This window comes from Hipposideros armiger, unplaced genomic scaffold, assembly GCF_001890085.2.
Source record: "Hipposideros armiger isolate ML-2016 unplaced genomic scaffold, ASM189008v1 scaffold_346, whole genome shotgun sequence".
Classification (NCBI taxonomy): domain Eukaryota; kingdom Metazoa; phylum Chordata; class Mammalia; order Chiroptera; family Hipposideridae; genus Hipposideros; species Hipposideros armiger.
Window position 1 is genome coordinate 1,223,784 of NW_017731696.1, and position 22,188 is coordinate 1,245,971.

The 22,188-nt window shown below is 42.4% G+C and overlaps 1 protein-coding gene across 3 annotated transcripts in view; it reads left to right on the forward strand.

Annotated features, from left to right (window-relative positions):
• The window catches only part of ARHGAP10 (Rho GTPase activating protein 10), a 251,386-nt gene that overhangs the window by 70,547 nt on the left and 158,651 nt on the right, over window positions 1-22,188 (forward strand). For 2 of the 3 annotated variants that reach the window (XM_019661363.1, XM_019661364.1), the window contains exons 2-3: window positions 2,953-3,048; window positions 3,122-3,183. In XM_019661363.1, the coding sequence (XP_019516908.1) occupies window positions 2,953-3,048; window positions 3,122-3,183 (158 nt within the window). Of the gene's footprint in view, window positions 1-2,952; window positions 3,049-3,121; window positions 3,184-20,442; window positions 20,523-22,188 lie in introns of those variants that run through there. The other variant, XM_019661365.1, reaches the window with a different exon arrangement.

The window sequence follows — 22,188 nt, forward strand, 5'->3', positions numbered from 1 at the left end:
CCGCCCCCGGTTTGGCTATTACTGTTATCAGTTCTGTAGATTTTCTGGTCTGCGACTGCACATTTGCAAGAGCTTATCTTGGGAATTCACTTAGAACAGTTTCCGGGGTGTAGGTTATCACGAAACTTGCTAGAAAACGCTAAACTTCTTAAAAAGTAATTGTACCAGTTTTTACTCTCACTGGCAGCATCTGAGGATGTCAGTTGCTATATAACCAGGGTCACACCAATACTTGGGGTTCCCAGACTTAGGAAATTTGGCCAATCTGATGGGCGTGTTGAGGTATCTTGAGGTTTTAATTTTCACTTTTATTATCACTAATGAGTCAGAGCACCGTTTCCTGTGGTTATATGCCATTTGGATGTCTTTCGCTTGTTTTTCTGAAAGGCCAATTCATGTGTTTTGCCCAGTTATTTCTTGGGGTTCTGCCTTAACTCATTGATTAATAGCAGTTAATCGGACCATCTGGGTGTGTGCTTATCTTCCCACTTTTTATGTCTTTAACAATACGAAATTTTATCCGTTTGTATTAATCTTTCTGTATTATTTATCTCCTGCTTTGTGACCGATCACCTAAAACCTGGTGGCTTCAACAACAGCCTTTTATGACAGTTGGGACTTGGCTCACTGTGCAGTGAGGTCTCACCTGGGCTGCCTCCTCCCTGTGCAGGGAAGCTCTGCTTTGCAAATTGGCTGTCTGACAGATGGGGCAATAATGGGGTGACGGAGCCACAAGTCTTTCATCAACCAGCAGCTTAGCCTGGTCTTGTTCCCATAGAGGCTGGAGGAGAGTTCCAGAGAGTCAGGCCGAGGTGTACAAAGCTTCTGGAGGTGGAGGCTCCGAATTAGCACAGGGTCACTTCCACCACACTCTGCTGGCCACAAGTCCAGCCTGGATTCAGGGGGTGGGGGAATAGACCCTTCTCTGGCTGGAGGATCTGCAGCATCTCAGAAAAGAGAAGAACCTACAGGGAGGGGTGGGACGTTGGGGCCATGCTGGCAGTCCATCTCATTTTACAGTATGGTCTGTGCTTTCCTTCCATACTACAAGGGGCAGAAACTACAACCCGATAGCAGCTTCTAAAAGTTTTAAGGTTTTACCTTTCACATTTAGGTCTTTCATTCGTGTGTGTGTGTGTGTGTGTGTGTGTGTGTGTGTGTGTGTGTAATTCTTAAACAGAAAAAGAATTTGAGAATAGCAAGATAAATATGAATTAGAGGAAGAATGAAGTTTCAATAACCCCGACAGTGGGGGCGTTGATAATGGGGGAGGTTATGCTTGTGTAAGGGTCGGGGGTCTATGGGAAATTTATACCTTCTGCCCCATTTTGCCGTGAACCTAAAAGGACCCTGAGAAACAGTCTATTAGGAAAAATAAAAAAACCCCACCAAACCAAACTATGACAGCAGCTGAAAGAGCTGGTGAGCATTATTAGAACGTTTAGGAAGTGAGTGAGAGACAGCAACATACTAGGAGAGCATTGGGGAGCCATCGCATGTAATGATTGGGGGTGAAGGGTTGGTTAAGAACAATATCAAGTAGCATTTTCTAATGTTAAAGAAAGCATTGCGCCTACTATCTTACCATCTTATTAAAAATAGCCCTCAATTTTTTTATGTTGTTACCTTCACTTTCTTGACCATATTTATTAATTTTCTTGCATGTGACTATTCCAGTTGGCAGTTATGAATTGCATTTAATTTCCCCAATTTTTCAGTTTGCTTGACATGAAGTTTTATTTGAATGCAGTCTGTCAGGACTCATTGTCCTGAGACTGGGGCCAGAAGGAGTACAGAAGCTAGCGAGCAGCTTCTTAGAAAGTGCTTCTGACCAGAGGCAGGACTGTGGCCTGGCCAGGGCCTGGGCTTTGGACCAATGACTCTGGAGTAGAAGTAGAAGCAAGGCTTTGCTGTTGTAGGAGCTGGGCAATTTTGTGCAAATTATGTAACGTTTCTGAGCTTTACTTCTCCATTGTAAAATGGAGATAATTTTCACTTTATCTCTCTCTCAAGAGTATCGAATGAGAGAAAAACTATCACCTAGCATGGTGCATGGCCCATAAAATAAACATGAGCATATTTGAGAAGCAGGGTTTTCCCCTATTTTCTGTTAATCTCCAATTAAAAAGAAAAGATGACCTCTAGAAGTCTTTTGCAGAAGGAATTATAATTTTTTTTAATAAAGTTTTTTTTTAAAGAAATTTTATTGGGGAGCAGTGTGTTTTTCCAGGACCCATCAGCTCCCAGGCAGGTAGTTGTCTTCAATCTAGTTGTGGAGGGCGCAGCTCAGTGGCCCATGTGGGAATTGAACCAACAACCTTGATGTTATGAGCCTGCGCACTAACCACCTGAGCTAACCAGCCTCCCCCAGAAGGAATTATTTCTAACATTTAAGCTTGGCCTGTAGCTACTTCCCTGCTGCTGTTTTCTATGAAAACTCTTTTTACATCTTCTGGGTTCTCTGCCTGGAGTTTGACAATCAGTTAATGGCCCCTGGTTGGCTGACAGTGAACCTTTGAGACCCTTATGTTGAAACCTTGGCAGCCAGCCAGAGCTCGTGGAGCCCTGGGAGACACTGTCCAGGGTGTGTGTTCTTAATCTTAGCCTGAACTTTTGAATTGGGCAAGTTCGGACCAGAAGGATCTGAGGAAGGGACATTGCCTTAGGGAAGAAGGTGAAGCAGTGGGCTGTCCGAGGGAGAAGAGTCTGGGGGAGGGAGTCAACATCACAGCACCTGCTCTGTGCTGGAGTATAGAGTAGAAGAGAGAGGCCACCTGGAGGGTGTGTCAGGTTGGGGATGATGGGCCCCTTGGCAAAGGAGTTGGGCTGTGCCTCCTCCCAGATTGAATGGAGGAGAGCTCTGCAGCTGTATTGACCTTCGGAGGAATAAATGTCCTCTTAAGCCTTCACTTAAAATAAGGAACCAAGTCATCATTAAATCTTTCTTTCTAGGTCTTTCGGCAGCCCAACGGAAGTTTGCTCATTCACTCAGAGACTTCAAATTTGAGTTTATTGGCGATGCGGAGACGGATGATGAACGCTGCATAGGTAAGTAAAGATATGGTTTTGGTTTGCTCTCCTTTGCTTTGGTCACCACGTAATTATTCCTTTCTGTTGACAGATGCTTCCTTGCGTGAATTTTCTAATTTTTTGAAGAATCTGGAAGAACAGAGAGAAATTATGGTAAGTTGTGGGATGTACATTAATAAGTCCAATTGTAAGCAGGGGACATTTGTGTTTGGACGCTGGTTCTGGTAGAAGTTTTGATACATTTATCCATGGAAGAAGTGGTGCATAATACAATACTTACTGGAAGGAGCCCTGGGTGAGGTTTCAGGAGCCCAGACCTCTAGTTCTCAGTGGTGCTGACCGTGGTGAGATCTTAGACAAGTTGCTGGACCTTTAGACCAAGGCCCTGATTCTTTATCTGTAAAATAGTGGGTTGGACTGTCTCAGAGCGTTCTAGGTTTTCATTAGCAATGGAGCCCTTTTATTTAAATTGAGCCTCATGTAGAATCTTAATATATTATCAAGAAGGTAAAAGAAGAAAAACTTATGTAGAGGTATAAGGACAACAGGGCAGTGTTAAGAGTTAAATTTGTAGATTGCCAGGCTGTGTGGAGAGGGCCTGGAAGTCTTTAAAATCCCACTTTGCATTGAGGTTCATGATCCCAACAGTAATAATAATAGCTGTCTTCACTGGGTTCTCTCCAGGTGGGTGATGCTGTGTCGCGTGCATCACCTTATTTAACAAAAAAGCTCAGCAGTGAATTTTTAAGGTACTGAATGATACTTTCTTGCCTTCCTTAAAAACTTGCATCTCCCTCTTATTGACCGATGTTCATTTGTTCAACAAAGATTTATAGTAGAACTGGCAGTGGATTATGACACAGTAGTCTCACCATTTTATTTTTTCTTCAGGTTTTTAAAAAAGGACAGACTATATTTTCTACGTTCTTGAGAATGAGTATTATCTAGAATTACGTTCAAGTGTAAGTGTATGCGTGAGTTCAGATGGGGTGGTGGTAGTACTGGCCATGATAGCTAAGACAGTTCACCTCTTCTCTGTGCCCGGTACTGATCTAAACTGCTTACTGAATATCAAGTCATTTAATTCTCACATCGATTCTATGAAATAGACTCTGTTATTGCCCCCTATTTTACAAGTGAGAAAACTGAGGCTCAGCACCTTGCCCAAGATCACATGGCGGCTGAGAGGTAGAGCTGGCACATGGCAGCACCAGGCACTCCGAATCTCCCGCCATGCTGGCCAGCTCGTTAGATGTTGCTGCGATCGAGGTGGTGGCTGGTACGGATTTCTTACTGGTAGAAATGGAGTAGAGAAAGAAGTGGAAGGGAGGCACTGATTTTGATTTGAAAGTGACAGGGATATAAGACCTCTGAAAGCCTTAATACAGCTTGCACTATACCCTGAATTCTGAGGTAATTTGTATATATTGCAAATATTATAGAGGGCATGTGAACGTATTGTGATCCATTCGATTTTTCTGGCACAAAAGGACATACCCTCGTATTCAACTAATATTCACACGATCCTGTAGTCACTGGTTATTCAGCTCGATTAGGAAAGTCTAAATGTGATAGTGGATAAAAGTAGTGCCATGACATCACCTTTCCACTGCATGAAGTAGGTGTGGTTGTGTGGGTGTTAATGGAAGTGCATGTTCTAAGTTTATGTTAATAGTATCAACTTTTTTGTTCTCAACCCTCTTTGATATTTAGCTGTCCTCCCTGGGATCCTGAGCATTCAGTAAATGTGTATTTGATCGCCTTTTGTGTTCCGATTCCGTGCAGAATCTGAGCACGGAAGCAAACAAAGCAAAGTCCCTGTCCTCAGGGAGGTTACATTCTCGAAAGGCTAGGTAATAAGAAACACTCAGGGCATTGCCAGGCACTGATAAGTGCCACAAAATGAAATAAAGAAGGGCAAGTAGCCAGGGAGTGGGAGTGGGGCAGGGTACTATTATATCTAGAGTGGTGAGGGAAGGCCTTTCCATAGAGAACTATATGAGCATCCTGGTATGTGGGGGAAGAGAGAGCCAGCAGATTGGCGCTGGAATTTAGTTCTACAGAAATACTGTGTGACCCCATCTGTCTTGATAGTCTACTTCTCCTTTTTGTTCCTTGAGGTGAATTGACGAGGTCACAAAACTAGAACATGGTCATAGCTCCAGGCTGCCTGATATGATAGCATGGCTCTCAGAGCAATTGTTTGTGGACTTACTGATTTAATCTTCAGCTATGACGGAGCGTCATAGGGTCTCTGTCTCAAGGAGGCCAAGGGTGACAGGGCTGTTTTTTCAGTGCAGGATAGAGGTGAGAATCAGATGTTGTCTGTTTAAGGCCATGAACCTCAGAGAGGAATGGGACAGTGTGTTACGACCCTTGGTGGGAACAGCAACACCTGCTGGATAGCAGGAAACCACCCTAGGCCATCAAGCAGCGGGGGGCAGCTATGACCAGCTATAGAATTAACAGGACACCTAATGCTTTTCCTAAACAAAAGACTTTTTAGTTTGGAAAATTTTAAGCATGCACAGAAGTAGACCTAAAAATATGATTAAACTACATGTACTCAACACCCAGTTTCCAAAACCGTTGCCACATAATCGGTCTTGTTTATGTTTTACCCCTTCTACACATCCCTCCATTATTTTGAAAGAAAGCCCAGTATTATCCATAAAACCTTAGCTTTTAGCTCTAGAAGATACGTCTTGTTTTGAACCACAGTATCCTTGTCACACCTGAAAACAAATAACATTTCCTTACGTCAGATTTAAATTTTTCTGATATTCATTCACACTTTGTCATTCCTTCCCCCACCCCCACCCAGTAACAGTTGGTTTGTTTGAATCTGGATCCAAACACAATTCGTTTGACTAAGACGCTTCTAAGTCTCTTTTAATCTACAGGTTTTTCTTCCTACTTTTCTTCCCTTGACAAAGAATTCCTGATTTTTTCTATTAGCTTTTAAAGACCGTTAAGACACAACTTTCTGAGTTATCAGTGAGTTATAATAATGAAGTTAATAAAAGTTAAAAAGTTTGGCATTTAACCCATATTGACATTATTTGGAGTTTCTGTCTAATCTTGATAGTCAGTGATTTCCTGCCCCCCAGTTTTTAACCATGTGAATTGTATGGACTCATTATGGCTAACTTTGTTTCTAAATAGCTTTGAACACTTAAAAAAAAAAACACCCAAAAAAACAAAACAAAAAAAACCTTGGATGCTTTCTTAGACACCAGCCTTAAGCGTTTGAATCAGAAAAGATCCCTCCCTCAAGAAACGCCCACTGTGATTCTGGAGAATAACTGGTAGGAAGGGAATTAAACTACATTATACTAAGTGTGATAACCAAGGAATAGAGTGTGGCTGCGTGGGGCCGGGAGCAGCGAGGCCTGTGCTTCTCAGGAGAGGCTTTCGAGAAGTGGTACTCAGCTGGCGTGTAGGGGACAGAGACAGGGAGCAGTACCTTTGCGTAGCCTAACAGGCTCATACCTCCCAGTCACAGTGACAAGGATGTGAGGAAGGTCTGCAGGCAGCTGGGTGCCAGTGCATTCGGAGAACTTTTAAAAACGACTTGTTTTACTTCAAGTTATTATAAACCAGCAGCACATAAAAAGCCACATCTTAAAAAAGGGATGCAAAACGAAAGCTGTAAAATAGAGGTAGGAATATTCTAAACTGGGTTCTCAGAATCCAATAAAATTGTAGTGGTCACGGTCTTCAAAAGCAGGTAGTATTTTTGGAAGTTCTAAATTCAGTGATGCGTACTCATAATTAAGACTGACTCATCAAAATGGTAAAACATTTTTATATAATCTGTGACTTAGAAGGCAAAGACCAATGCCAAATATATTTTTTTAAAGCTTTCCATTTCCTAAATAAATGTTGAAAAAGGATTTGGGGCTTTAAGGGATAAGGACATGAGATCCAGGAACAAATTCTTCCCTGTTGTCTTTGAGCTACCAGGTATATACCTATTCACATGCCTAATCTGTGTACCTACACAGGAGGTGAATGAATATATATATATAGATTCCAGCAAATACTGTTGAGTGCCTACTCCATGCCAACCAGTGTGCTAAGTGCTGGGAAGACAAAGGCATAGTTCCTGCTCTTGAGTAGTTAGCTATCCATTGGGGCCAGTTGCCCAAAGCACATAATTCCAGCCTGCTGTGTGCTAACAGAGAAGATTCATGTGGGGTGATCAGGGCAGGCATTTTGGAGACACCGTTCCTGAGCTGAGTTGTAGGTGAGTCAGAGTTGTCTAGGTAAGAAAAGATGGACGTGAAGCACAAGTTTCCTCCTTGAGGAAAACGAACTGATTTTGGAAAAGAGGGCAAGGTATGTTTGCCTGTCTCCCGACTCATGTCCAGCTCTGTAGCTCTAAAAACGAATTGTTGGGAAGGTTAGTGGAAAGAAAGCCAGCCTAGCAAATCAGACTGTTCCCCCGTGCGTAGAAATCCTATTTCTCTGAACGGGTGTGCCTTGTCCTTCAAAAGGCCCAGGACAGTTTTCAAGTGAGTAGCTTTTGCTGATAAGATCGCCAACCTTGCCAGTGAAAGGGAAGCTGGGTACAGTGAGTGGTGAGAGCTGCCGTGCTCACACTGCCGCCTGGTCTCTGAGGAGGGTGCTGTGTGGTGTTGTGACTGCCAGCATTCCGGAGATGTTCCCTCTGGCATGGCAGGACAGGGCGTACTTGTCTGCGGTGGGCGGCTGGCCAGGAATTTCAGGACTTCTAAAAGAGTGCTGTGGTGTTTAGGATATTCTTTTAAAAGCCCTTCCTATTGCGTTTACTTCTCTCCATGTATCCTTTTTTATCGTATCTGTTAATTTTGTCCTTTCTCCTCAACATACCTGCTCAGTTTCTGAGATTACGGCTAATCCAGGCAGCTGTGAGGCCCAGAGGTTGAGGAAGGCTTCGGGGAAGAGGGGATGCCAAGAGACGGGAGGTTGAGCTTGACAGATGGTGCACTAAAGGTGCCCCCTCTCATCCAGAGGGGGCTGCGGCCCACTGGGCTGGCAGACACGCCCGAGGAGGCATCGTGTCCACCAGCTGCATCCCTTTCCCCACTGCGACAAGATGGCCCTGTGTGCACACAGACTGTGGAGCCTTGTGAGACCCTCTTCTTCTTTTCTACCCCAAGCTGTTTTTCCCCGCCACAGACTTCACTCTTGTGAAAACTCTGGGCCGGAGAACACTTGCTTGCTGGGTGATTTGCCCTTAGCTTATGCCCTGATAAAGAAGGCCCTAGGCTTCCGAGGTCCGAGGGCTTTGTTACTAGTTGAGTTACTAGGTTCCTGGCAAGACATGATGAGTGTTTCCTCAACCCTTGTCTGATTTGCTTCCCTCCTTTCTCATCATTGCTTCATGGTCTCAGGTATCTTACAGATTGTGTGGTTAAGTGATTTCTATGTCCTTGGGGGGTTTTGATGCTGATTTTTGTTCCAAATTTTCTACAATTTTTTTTTTCCCTTTCAAAAGTGTTTCATGGTATTATTATAATATATATGAACTAAATCCCTTTTTCCTTTGGGTAGAAATTTTCGTGGTAATCTTTCCGTAGTACACGCTAGAGCAGTGGTCCTCAAAGCTTGGTCCCTGGCCCAACAGTATCAGCATCACCTGAGAACATGCTAGAAATGCAAGCCCTTGGGCCCCACCCCAGACCTACTGAGTCAGAAACTCTGGGGTGGGGCCCATTGGTCTGTGTTTTAATAAGCCCTCCAGGTTATTGTCGGGCATGCTCAAATCAGAACCCCTGGCCCAACGTGCCAGTAAAACCTCGGCTGGCATTTTGTAGCCTTGGAGCTAGAGCTGTCTGAAAGTTGGGTGCGCTATAAATTGCTTTTTGATGACTTTATGTCTACCAAGAGGGTAAAGGAATCCTTTAAAAACCTAAGCCTTTACCTGTCATTTCCAAAGGATTTTGGACTACATACGTAGCTCGCTTATTTTAATGGAACAGGTTTCTGCTGTTAGGAATTTTACTGTTACTTAATTTGCATGTAGCATTGCTTGTGAGTCCTGTAATGGGATAAGTACCTAGGGCATTCCACGCCATTGGAAAGATTGTGCTGCCTTTCGTTTCATCTTAACTATAATTATGATATTTTATGTTGTATATAAGGCCTGTTTTAATCAGTTCTTTTACAAATAAAGTGACACATGTTTGTGTGGAATTCTGTTAGGCATATTCAGATATGGAAAAATCCATCTTGAATTTATTTATGAAAAACACTTCTCTGTTTAGTTTAAAAATTATCCGTGACCTAACTTTATGAAGAATTTTCCTTCTTGGAACTGACCTTTACTATTTGACAACATTTTTTTTTCATATGAATCCTGTTTTTCATTTCCCTTGTAAACCCCTTATAATTCAATCAGCTATAGATGGCATTGTGAATCCTGTGTGTGTCTGTGTGCGCGCGTGTGTGCGTGTGTGTGCGCGTGCGAGTGTGCCTTTTGAGAATTGGGCTTTTAACTGACCCAGAATCCTATAGAGATCACAGTCAGGACTAACTCAGATTAGAATTCTGAAGTGAGGGAGAATGTCTTTGGCAAGAGGCCTCGGCTCCTTCCTGGACCCTCTTGTGGGTGAGGTCGTGCCTCATGACTCAGTGTCCTCTCTATTGGTGATTCATCGTCATCTGTCGCCTCACAGCCTTGTCCTCCTCAGAGCCTGCTTCCCTATTGAAACTCATGTTTCCTATATTTCATATCCTTGGGCTTTGTCCTCTGCTTCTTAAGAATCAGCTCGCTCTTCTGATGAACCGGTTAATACTGACGTGAACGAGCAAAGAATAGACACAAACCCTTCTTCCCCTGCACCCCACATGACAAGGGACAACAGAGTGAAACTGCCCGCTCATTTAATTGTCTAATCCAGAGAAGTGGTTCCATTAATGGGAATTTGTACACCTGGATCTACAGTTTCATGAGAAAAGTATTTTGGGTTGAGCCAGGGAACCTCCAGTCATTCTACAGATCCCATCCTGAAGTGCTCAGTGGTATGGCCTTAGCTTCTAAAACATATTGCTGAGAGAGAACTTAGGATAACTCACAGTGAGCCCCCTGATTTAAAAAAAAGGAGGGGGAACTGAGTGAGGTGGAATGATTTGATCTATATCACAAAAGAAGTTGGTGATAGAGATTACAATTGAATCTTTCTGCTGTCTGCTGGTATCCCAATGACATTATTTCTTGCCTTTAGCTCCTTGTAAGATTGAATACCCTTCCCTTCACTTTTGAAGATAGGTGAAATGGCTACGTATCCTTAAAGCTGCTGCTCGTTGGGCAGCAGTCATGAGGAAACAGGAATTTGGTTGTTTTTCTCCTGGCCTGTTTGGACAACTGTGGTCTCTCAATATTTCAATCAGCAAACCGCCGAAGGACCATTGAAGGAAGAAATATTAGTCCTGGTGGTCGTTTGAACACCTGCCAGTGAGATTTTCTGGTTCTGTCAAGGAGGTGCTAGTATCAGTACCTAAAGCGTGGGTACCATCATTTTGGAAGAAAATCCTGCATACTATAATAGAGCACTCTTTCAAGAAATAACCTATCTCCAATATTCTTGACAACACAGGAAAACGTACATCGGGGAAACCAGATATTGATGACAGACGTGAAAAGTGACTCAGAGGAGCTGGACGCTGAAGACATTTTAGAAACATCCTAAATTGTTTGCTTATTTTCTTTTTTATGTGTACAAGAGGGACACATGATAAAAATATATTTAACTCTCAAAGAGCTTTTTCAATAAATATAAAAGTTCTAAGTGTTATGATACTGGGTTGTTGGAAAAGTCATGACGTATTTTTCTGTTTTTTTGTTGAAAAAAATGCGTCATGACTTTTCCGACAACCCAATATTAAATCAAGATTTCATTAGCATTATTTTTTTCTTTATAGTATATAAAGTGTCTTACTATTGGTGGCGTGTTATTAATAGATGTAATGATCAAGATTTTTTTCTTTTAGCTGAGCCATCCTGCCACCAGTTGGCAACTCAGCGGCAGCTCAGCTCGGGCCGGGGATCAAATGAGTGACCCTGTTGCTTGGAGCTTGCACTCTTGAGCCAGCTCTTAACCAACAGAGCCACTCGGCCGGCTCTTATTAATAGATGTAATAAAATGCAGCCCTAAAACGGTGGTGGGGATTATTAGAGGTCCAGAGAAGACCAGTGGCTATGGTGGTGTAGTGGGAAGAATATGGGTGTTGGAAGCTGTGGCAGCCATGAAGCAGCTCTCAGATCTCCAACTGCAGGGAGTGTAGTTGACCGTCAGGCCCAGCTGCTCTATGGTTCCACCACTGCATTAGTGTGAAGGCCCCTTTTCCCATGCCTGTCCCTGCCAGAGAGTGAGCACAGCAGGGTTACTAACCACAGGCTTATTCCTGGGGACTGTGGAGTCTTCTAACAGGCAGCCGGGGCTTGGAGATCTTAACAGCTTTGCCCAGACGTTCCCTGGACCTGCTGCAGCCTGACACGGGTCCACCCCCCCTTCCTTCCTTCCCTGACTCCTTCCTTTGGACTCAGACCTGCATCACCATCTAACAGCTCTTCCAGCCACCCCTGCCCCCACCCCACCCCCATTTTCTCTCACAGACATTTCCCCTAATAAATTAAGTATTTCTAATCCCATCTTGGTGTCTGCTTTTTAGAGGACCTGGACTAACACAAAAACAGACTGTTTGAGTTAGAGAGAGACAATGGGTACGGGAGACTGAGCATAGGCATTTATGGATACTATTATCACCATCAGCAGGAAATGTTGCATTTCTATAGAAACTCTAATAATGTTTAAATTTATAAGAGAATCTCACCTCATTTATAAAACAAATATTTTTGAACGCCTCTTAGAAGCCCAGCAGTGTTCTAGCACCTGAGGATACAGTGAGGAATCGGCCCTTGTCCAGGATGAGGTGCTCAGCTGCTGGCTAAGTAGTGGAGGAGGAATTAGTAAGAGCTGTGTCACCCCACGCCCTAGCCTTAACCTCTTGGCCGCTCAGGTACCCCTGGCACCACAGAAGGCCTGGCGTTCTCATTTCCTTGCCATTGGTCAAAGGCATGGGTGCTCTTTTCCGAACAGTTCCCCCTTCACCCTCCCCCTCCCCCTATTTTCTTGATTCGACAGTTTTATTACCTTATTATTCATGAGGTTCCATTTCTGGCATGCCGCTGAATTATACCATTCAGTTCAGAAATTAAAATGGTATTTAAAGCTAAAAAACAAAATTACAGATTCTCTCATGATACTTTTATAGCTTTTTTGACAGGCGTATCTTTCACTCACTCCTATGGGGTTTTATTCCTTCTCATAGTGTTCTGCCCAAGTATTTATTTTGTTTTAAAAATAGAAGCTAGTTCTTTATCGTCTCTCATGCACAGACAGAAAGAAAAGCAAGGTTGAATCCGAGCACATCCTTAACTCATTCCTAGTATGTCCAATAGCTTTTGCGTGAAGATTTTCAGTTTTTCCTAAGCATAATCAAAAATAATCTTTATTGGTGAAGTCTACTTGATGTAAATAATCTGAGTATAATTGCTGCTTTCTTTTTTCAATTAATGTTCTTCAAAAGTCATGCAAGCTTTTTTTTTTCTTTCCCCTTCAAACAAACCCTAAGGTATTTTTTGAGAAGATAGATATGAAGGGAATCTCAAACTTTTATGATACATGACCTACCTTTATTTACTTATTTATTTATTTATTTATTTATTTATTTATTTGAGAGTCAGATCATAGCCAGATATTTAGGAAATTAAGTCAGCGTGCAGAAGTTGTCAGAACTTCAACTCAGATCCACTTGTTTTCTTAGGTTTTAAGCTATGTAGAGTTTAGGATTGAAAGTTGATAGAATGTCTTCTTAGGGACTTTTTGTTCTTGGACTGTCTGAGTGGAAGCTGAAGTGTGGGAACTGAACTAGTGAGTTTGGCATATGTATTTCACAGATTATGGTTCCTAGGCTCTTACATGAGACGGCCATGGTTTTGAAATCAGTCATTCAAGGAGCCATTTCCTATTACTTGGCTGCTAATTTTCAGGTTTAAACTCTGGAATTAATTTTCAGCACCTCTGCCCCTGTGTCTAGTTGCAGCCTTGTGTATGGGTTCATTAAGATTCTTACTAGCTCTCTCTGCTAGTATGTTTGAGTTAATACCACTATACAATTTAATTTCATTTGTACATTATTTTTTCCACCTGGAGGATTAGATTTGTTTGGAAGTCAAAAGTGCTTTTACTGTGATATCCCCTTCCTTATTTTACTTATAGGTAAAAAACAAGTATTTTTCCACCTTTACCATTGAGCATATTCGGGTAACAAGAGAGAATTGTTTTTTTCTATGGTCTAAAAATAAAGCTAGTTAGGACTGAGCCCAAATGAGAACATGTTGGCCTCCTGTTTGTCACTGAGGCAGGGGACTTCTCTTGGCAGAACCAGTTGTGAAACCTTTTCATTTTTTGTCAATATCCGAACCTTTGACTCTTGGTTCTCTGGTTCTCTCTCTCATTCTTTTAGCGACTAAAATAAAGTGGGAGGACTTTGTTACCTGTTTTAATTTTCTTATTACAATTTGATCCCTGATTGATGGGGGAACGCACAGTATAGGGAGAGGCTGGCTGGCTGGAGAAAGGGGTAGCAAAAGATGAGTGTGGATGGAGAGGAATCTAATTAAAAATGAGTTGGTTTAGTTAGGAGAAAAATCTTGCATAGGAATATTGAGAAGGGTAGCACTGAAAGCATTTTGACAAGATCGTTTAAGGTTCTGAAAATCTTACAATATTAGTCTTACAATTAGTCTGCATTCTCAGCTGCAAGGTCTAGCTGTTCTGAACAGAAAGGGAATTTATTACAGATGAGTTCTACTGCAGTATCTTTGTAAGGTTTTGGGAACCAAGAATGATGCCCCGGGTCATGCCACAGAGCTGAGCTAAGAGAAGGCAGTCACCGCTTTGCCACCGGGTGTAAACAGCACATCCTACTCCAGTGACACCGCAGCCCCTCCTGGCTGTTGGTACAACTGCTGTCTCTGGCACCTGAAGTCATAGCTACCGGCCACTAGAATCTCTGGTCCCTGGATTTGTTGACATACCAACTTATAAATCAAAGTCTTGGGTGGGACCATCTGGTTAATGGAACTCTGGCCAAGTACCTCGTTGCAAGATGTCGGGGAAAGCAAGTGTCTGTCATTTTCAGCTTTTGTAGTGGAAGGCGGGTTCTGCCTCATTAGGTAGGAGAATTCCTCAAACATAGGAAGGGGTTTCAAGTGCTGGGTAGCCCAAAAGGAAAGGGAACCACGACCTGTAATGTTGATGCCTGATTATAAGGCAGTACCATTTCCACATGGGATTAAACAAAATTTTTGAATGGCTTCAATGTACACATTTTTAGGTATGAATATGTATCTATGTATGTCTGTTAGATAATCACATGTCTACTTTCATTACCTTCATGAAATATGTGTCTGTATTTTAAAATTAAATTACGAGTGTACAATTTAGGACTGTTTCCCACACTATTTCATAAAAGTTATTCCAACTCTCGATACCTCAGATATTAGGATGTTTATCACAGACACATTCTGAATCTTACAGCACAGCTTTACATAGTACCTCCTGGCCACATCTGAGTTCTCTAAGATACAGCAGCACCTTCTAAAACCTCTTTCTCATGCTTTCACTGGAAATTTTATCTCAGGCTACCAGTACCCATTGGCAGCTCATTTGGACAGTCTCTTTTAAAACTTTGTCCCTGAGATGTATTTTCATGATGTTCTTAATGTAAGCACTTACCTTGTTCCTTTTAAAACAATCTTTATGAAAACATTGCACATCAATAATTTTGACATCATCTCCAGAATGACAACTAAATCTATTGCATTTCTTAAATTTCCCTTGTTTTTCTAACCCAGACCTGTTTGTAATCTCCTAGCATCTGAAACTAGATGTGATTGGGGCCGTTTTAGGCTAAGATTCAAACAGTTCTTTGTTGACCAAAGTAATGGAAAGTGCACTCCTTAAGGAAACTCTGTAAGAATTTTTATAGAGGGCAAGTCCCTTTTATTCTGAAGGAAAATTTGGGGGAGGGGGGAAGATATTTCTTATGTTTGGAGATGTGTTGTGATGATATAGTTCCTTGGTACCCTTTCTCAAGGTTCTGTTTCAAGAAAAATAAGGAGTATAATATGTCTTTGCCGAATGGTTTCCTTGCTGCTATTCTCGACCTTGGGATTGGAAAATAGAGTTTTCCCTTTAGTCTAATGAAATGGGAAGTATTTGGAAGGTCGTGGGAGAAAATAGTGGAAATTCTCCTTTGCTCTCAAATAATGCATTCCTCTTGTGTCATGGCTTAAAATAATGAGGGCCATGGGGAACAGACGTAATTCCTTCTGTTTTATTAGACTCGATCCTTGTAGTACTGAGTGATTAGAAAGGTGTGAATAACCGACTTATTCATAGTTTTACCTAGACTGAGACTTTAAAAAATTGTTATTAAAGCTATCATAGGATGTGGCTTTGTCTTTGTTGCCTTTTTGCTGACTATGGGTTTCTAGCCTTAAGCCTCATTCTCTTTAGAATGTCCATCAGAACTTAGCCTTCAATCACAAACACGGGGCGAATTTAAAGTAGTGACAGTGTTTCTTCGCCCCAGTGGAGTCTGATTCTCTGCCGATGAGCCATATTGTCAATGAATTTCTCCACTGTAGCCTACACTGTAGAGGTAGGTCAAGCTACCGCCCTACCTTTCCTTTCCTTTTTAGACGTTTAAGTTCTTACATCCAGATGTCTAATGCAAAGGGATTTCAGAGTGGGAAAAATTTTAATCCCCCAAAACTGTTATGTAATAATCTTGTTCTTTTACTTTGAGTTATGAAGTTCTAATGGATTCTGTGGTTTGTCATCATACCATATAAGGAAACATTGACGTGTAGCTTGTGCTTCTGCTTTTCCCAGCTCGTGTAGAATCCTGGAATCATGGAGATGGATAGGACCTCAAAGGTCTCCAGAGGCAGCTTTCTCTCAGTGCAGCGAGCTGTGACAGAGTGTCCCTGGACTTGAGTCAGCTCGCTTCTCCTTGTTTATGTGGGATGAGTGAGAGGTCACTACTTTGCCTGGTCCCTTATGGTTCTTATTGAGTTCCTCTTGATGGCAAATTCAAATCTCGCCTGTAGCTTCTCTCCATTAAATCTAGTCCTCTTTAAATAAATTAAAATGTTATTTTTCGTCTCTTGTACAGTATCTAGTTAAATATTTAAAGGCAGCGTTCGTATTCCCTCTAATTGTTCTCTTTCTTCCCAATCCCATTAAACATCTCTGGTTTTCTGACCTATTTTTTGTTCATTTTTTTCAGCATCCTGATCACATTCCTGCTTGGCTCCAGTTAGAAACTGTCTCTCTTAAAATGTAGTTACTGTACTATTGAGATAGGTTCTGATCTTATGGGACAAAATTGAATGTTTACCTTGTTTTGGATTTGAATATATCTATGCACGTATGTGTTCATTATCTTCTTGGGCAGTTTGCAACTACTTTGGCATGTGCTGAAGTTCCAGTTAACTCAAATTTTGAGGGGCTAAAACCCCTATTAAGGCCTGCTGTTAAATTCACATAAATTGTTAAGATAACTTTTATATTTGAGCCTTTCAGCATTGAAACTCGATAGATTACCTGTCCTAGGTAAATTCTATGGCAACTCTTTTGAATTCCTCATTTCAGCTTGAGGGCTAATTGAACTGTGATTCTCTCATCCAATATTTCAATCTTCCCTTCCAATTTGGACTCCCTGCAAATATGGTAAATGTTAGAAAATATATGTATATATATATATATATATATATAATCGAATAAGAGTAACTAGACCATCTTATGCCATGATACTCAAAATGATTCTCCCAGGCAGGGTTCAGTCAACTGTGGCCCATGGACCAAACCTATTTCCCCTCCTGTGTTTATAAATGAAATTTTGTGGGAACACAGCTACACTCATTCATTTATATATCGTGTATGACTGCTTTTGTGCTATAGTGGCCGAGTGGAGTAGTTAAGCTGAGGCCATGTGGTGACAAAGCCTAAATTAGTTACCACCTGGCCTTTTATAGAAAAAGTGGGCTGACCCTGACTCTAAGGGTAGAGCAACTGATCAATTGACATTATTTATGTTCATGTAGATGCATTCTGTTTCTAAGCAAGACTAGCCAAAACTCTCTCCATGGCTCATTAGCAAACACTTTTCATGGCTTCTTTTCTGTAGGTGGTTTAAGTATTTTATGAGAAAAATATATGCTTATATAATCTTATAAAAATCACATTTTATATTGTCTCTCTCTCTCTGTCTCTGTCTCTGTCTCTCTCTCTGTGTCTCTGTCTCTTATCTGATTGTTTTCTACTGTGGAAATTTTGAAAGCTTTTCTCAATGATTCAGCTGTCTCTTTCAAACTGGGACACTGTCATCACCAGAAATCGCCTTGAGCGTTTTAGGGGGTAGTCCTCGATTTGGTTTTCTTTGGTCTCTAGGGAAGAAGAATCATGTCTTGGCATTAGAAAACTTCAGTAACCCTTATTACTAACAAATATTATATAATACTTCTGTGAAATGATAAAAGGAAGTGAGAGATTCCATGGAACCTTCACTCTGTTTTGAGAAAAAGAAAACAACCCTTGTTGCCCTGCTGACATTCCCTGACCGAAGCATTTAGTAACTACTTCATTACCTTGTTGAATACACTGCTTAAGGTTCAGTTCAGAAGTTACATAATCAGACTCCTTACAGAAAAATGATAATGAATTCTAAGTTTAAAAAATATTTTTATTAAAATTTTTCGTTGTTAAAAAAATGGGATATACCCTATATCCCTGAAAATAAAACCTAGCTGGAAAATAAGCCCTCGCATGATTTTAGGTGCCAAAATATGGCACCTTGGCATGCTGAATATTTTAAGCTGAAGGAGTTTGTGGAAAAGGGCACCCTTCTCCCTGCAACAGGTCAGAAAACCCTCATGTGAGGGGTGCGTGCCCTCCACATCCTGGAGGAATCATGCTAGGGCTTCCACTCTGGGGAAACTCGGCAGTGGTATCAGCAACTACTTATTGTTTTGGAAGTGTGTTTGTTGATCTGCAAACAGTAAGACAGAAAGCCCTCATGTGTTTTCCTCCACTTGGAAGTGCTAGCCCCTGGAAGTAAGACATTGCATCCAATTGATCCTCCAAGTGTAAAGACAGATATTATGACCTGAAAATGGCTCTTCTGTAGTCTTTGAGGCGTGGTCCTTTTGTGATGGACAGAGTGTAGAGTTTTAGGGCTCACCTTTTAAAAGCCCTTCATGTATTCGTGTTCTCGATGCCTGCATCTGGCATTTTCTGAGCATTTCCTAGGTGCCATTCTGATGGCTAATGGCGTCCATCTGATCTCTTTAGCCTCCTCTCCTGATTCTGACTTTCTCAGCTACTTTAGTGACCCTGAATTGCGTATAGTTAGTTCCCTGTCCTGAAATTGCTGTTTTCCCCTGACCTCCTTTCACCCTGTGCCTGGAAAACTCCTGGGCCCTGTTTCGGACTCAGCTCTGCCTTGTCCCCTTCAGGAAGTCCCTCAGCCCGGCAGCGTCCTCCTCTGGGTGGCTCCCAGTCCTGTGCACACTAGATATACTACCGCTGACGTGTTTACATCTCCTGGAAATACTCGCACCCAGGATGAACCTGACCACTCACTTTCTCCCTGCGTTGCTAAAGAAAACTCGCCTGATGAGGGAGATGAACGTCTTCATACATTCCCGCTCACCTGTGTCCAGGGGCCGGCAGCCCTGCCCAGGAATGGTCGTGTTTCTGTAGGAGGTGGTCTGCCCACTGTTTGTAATGATTCCCATTCATTCTCCTCTCTTTTCAGACTGTTCCCCATGCCCAAACTCTCTGTAAGTGACCTTGCCTTGTACTTCCTGGGCAAAATACTAATCTGGTAGCAACTCTCTCAGCTTTTCTGCGTGAAATCTGCGAACCCATTTGTACTGGCACGGGCTTACTCCTTACTTCCTGTTCCAGAGAGGGAAGGATGTCTACTCCGATGACAGGCCAACACCCATGTGTGGTCAGCATCCCATCTCCTCCCACGTTAGAGACTGCGACCCATCTTATCTGGACTCTTCACTTGGCCGTTTAGATGTGCTCATGTCTCTTAAATACTGATCTTCCATATTAAAACAAACCACAAAAGAAACATGCTTTTACTTGACCTTGTGTTCCCTTTTAGCAGTTATCTTTGTGTTGACCTTCATGGCTGTCCTTCTGAAGAAGGGTTGTTCCCACAGATGTCTCACGTTCAGTCATTCACCAATTCTTATTTTGGCTTTTTCCCCCACCTTGCCATAGATACTGCTAAGGTCTCATTCCTTCTTTAATTTCTCCTCAGCTCACACAGTTAAATCCTTTTCTTCTTTCATCCAACCCCCTGGGCAGCTTCTTTCCAAGCCTCTGTTCCTGCCGTCGCCTGCTCTTGCCTGTCCTGACCGAAGTTCTAGGACCTTTTCGTTCTGTTCTCTGCCACGCCCTGCCTGTGTGCTTCCTGGCCTTCAAACAAACACCGTCCACGTGCAGACGACTACCAACTTCGTATCTCTGGTCTAGACTTCTTTCTATGCTGTGGGCCTGTGTCTCTGTCAGCTTGTTTTACTAATAATTTGGGTATCTCCCAGCATCTTAAATTTAAAATAACCCTTTACTTAGTGCTTGTTCCCAGCTGCTTTTCCTCAAAATTTTCCCATTTCCATAAACAGTCATCTTATCTATTCGTGTGCCCATGCCAGAAATCTGGGAGTGATGCTAGAACCGCCCACATTTCCACACTCAGTCCATCATTAGTTTGATTCCACTTGCAAATATATCTCCAGTCTGTCTACTCTCTCTTCCTGTTGTCACTACTTTACTCTAAGCCACCGTCATCTCTTGTATTAATAATATTCTAGAAACCTCCTAACATGTCTTTCTCCTTTCACTTTTCCTCACCTCTAATCTCTCTCAGAGAAGTCAGAGCAGTCTTAAAGATCTAAATATCGTTGTGTTAATTCCCTGCTTTAAACATTAGTGGCTTTCTGCATACCTAAAATAGAGCCCCTTTCCCTGGGCCCACAGGGCTCTGTGTGCTCTGGTTCCCGGCTTCACTCAGCTCTTTCCAGTCGCTGCCTTGTTCTTTATGCTCCAGCCAGACTGGCTGTTTGCTCTTTTCTATAATAATCTTAAGGCCTCACCTTAACCCTTTGCCTCTGCTGGTTTCAGGCTGGAAACAATCTCACTTGTTCATTGCACCACGAATTCCTTCTTGTCTTTCACATCTTCGCTTAAATGTCATTTCTTGGATGACGCTCTCCCTGAGCTCATTTTTCCTTATCTCTCCTCTAATAAATCCATCAGTATAGCCCTACTCTCCTCCATTCTGAGGAATTACTGGGATTTGCAATTATACATCTACTTAGGGGTTCATGTACCCTTTTCATGTCTCCCCACTGGACGGGAAGTTCCATGAGGGCAGGGACTTGACTTGTTTTGTTCATAGTTGTAGCTCCAGCTGCTGGAACCGAATGCACAGCATATATTTGTTTAATGGAAAACAGGTTTTTTTTTTTTTTCCAGGTGGCTACTTGGTACGGGCAAGTGTGGTTTGGTACTTTTATTGCAGTGCTGTGTGGTAGTTAAGCCTGGGCTCACACATACACGATTTTGAATCCCGGTTCCAGTTCTCTGTGAACATGAGCAGTGATTAGCTCCCGTGAGCCTAGCATGAAATGCTCAGCTGACTTCTTTCTTGAGTGGGCCAGCCTCCACGGAAGATGTGTGATATGTAGGTTTATTCAGGAAACTAGATGGCTAGGCCCGTGTGCGGAAACTTAGGGAAGGACCCTGGTGCCTGGTATGCCTTAGATTGATATGAGATCCCTTTCAAAACGTGTGGCAGAACCTCCGACATCTGCTTTGCCGAATGGAGCACGGGCGTTCCCTCCTGTTGTGGGTAGTCGCGATTCCTGGGCTGTGCCACTCTGTCCCTGCTCTGTTCTTTAGCACACAGGACACTGGCTTGTCGTTGTTGTAGGTCACACTGTGGACAGTGTAGAGAGATGAAAACTAGCATACCTTGAATATGATCCTTTTTCCTTGCCTAGTTGTTGCCCTTCATTCTTTCTTTTAGATCTCTATGGCCCCAGCTTTTTGACACCTAAGTAACAAATTGTCAGGGTGCGAGTGAGTGGAACCCAGTTGCTTGCCTGGGGAAGAGAGCTCAGACTCTGGACATTATCAGTTTTTTGAGGACTTCCTGTCTCATAACGTGAATTTGGGAGACACCCTTACATAATGAAATGCAGCAAAGGAGCCCGTGGTTCAATTAAGGATCCTATTCTATTCTAAGTCACTTATTAATTTTTTTCCTATCATTTTCAGTTTGGATTTCTGGGGGCTTTATTTTATTTTATTTTTTTTAAAGAAGGTTGGCACATTGTTGTAAAGTGTTTCGAGGTTTCCTTTTCTATTCTGGGCATTTCTGGTGTCCTGGAAAGAGAGCATAAGAAAACCTCACCAACCTATTGATGTTAAATGCATTCTTCTTAGGTAGATATTTCCTTTTATTTGCAGTAGTGCTTCTTGTAGAGTCTGTCTTAACATGAACAGCCCCACACGAGCCAGTGTAAGAATGAGTGTGGTTGTGGTTGCATCTGTGTGTGGCTCCTGTCATGTCAGGACTCCCTCGTGTACTGGTGGCCAGCACACCCAGCACGTGCTCTGACTCATGAGCTCCAGGGACTCTGCTTCGCTGATACATCTTAAATTCTTAGGAGGAATTTTCAGTAATGAAAGGCAGACTGAATGTATTTAAACTTGTAGCCACAAACCTAGCCCTTTCCATAATGTAGTCTGATAACTAATAATGGAATGTAATTGACTTTTAAATTTCTGAGGAGGGGGAGGAAAAAAAAAATCCCCAACAGAAGCATTCTGTTCCTGAATGTGATAGACCCCTTTGTTGTCGCTAGACAACCCTGTCACTATTTCCCCCAAGAAAAGAGCTGCGTTGGGCTGTGCTGCACATGTCCCTGGCACTTTGCCTTACCTCCTCTTCCCTGAAAATATTTATGGAGATCTTTTGTATGAATAAATTTAGAAGTGATTTAATGGCTGCATTGGC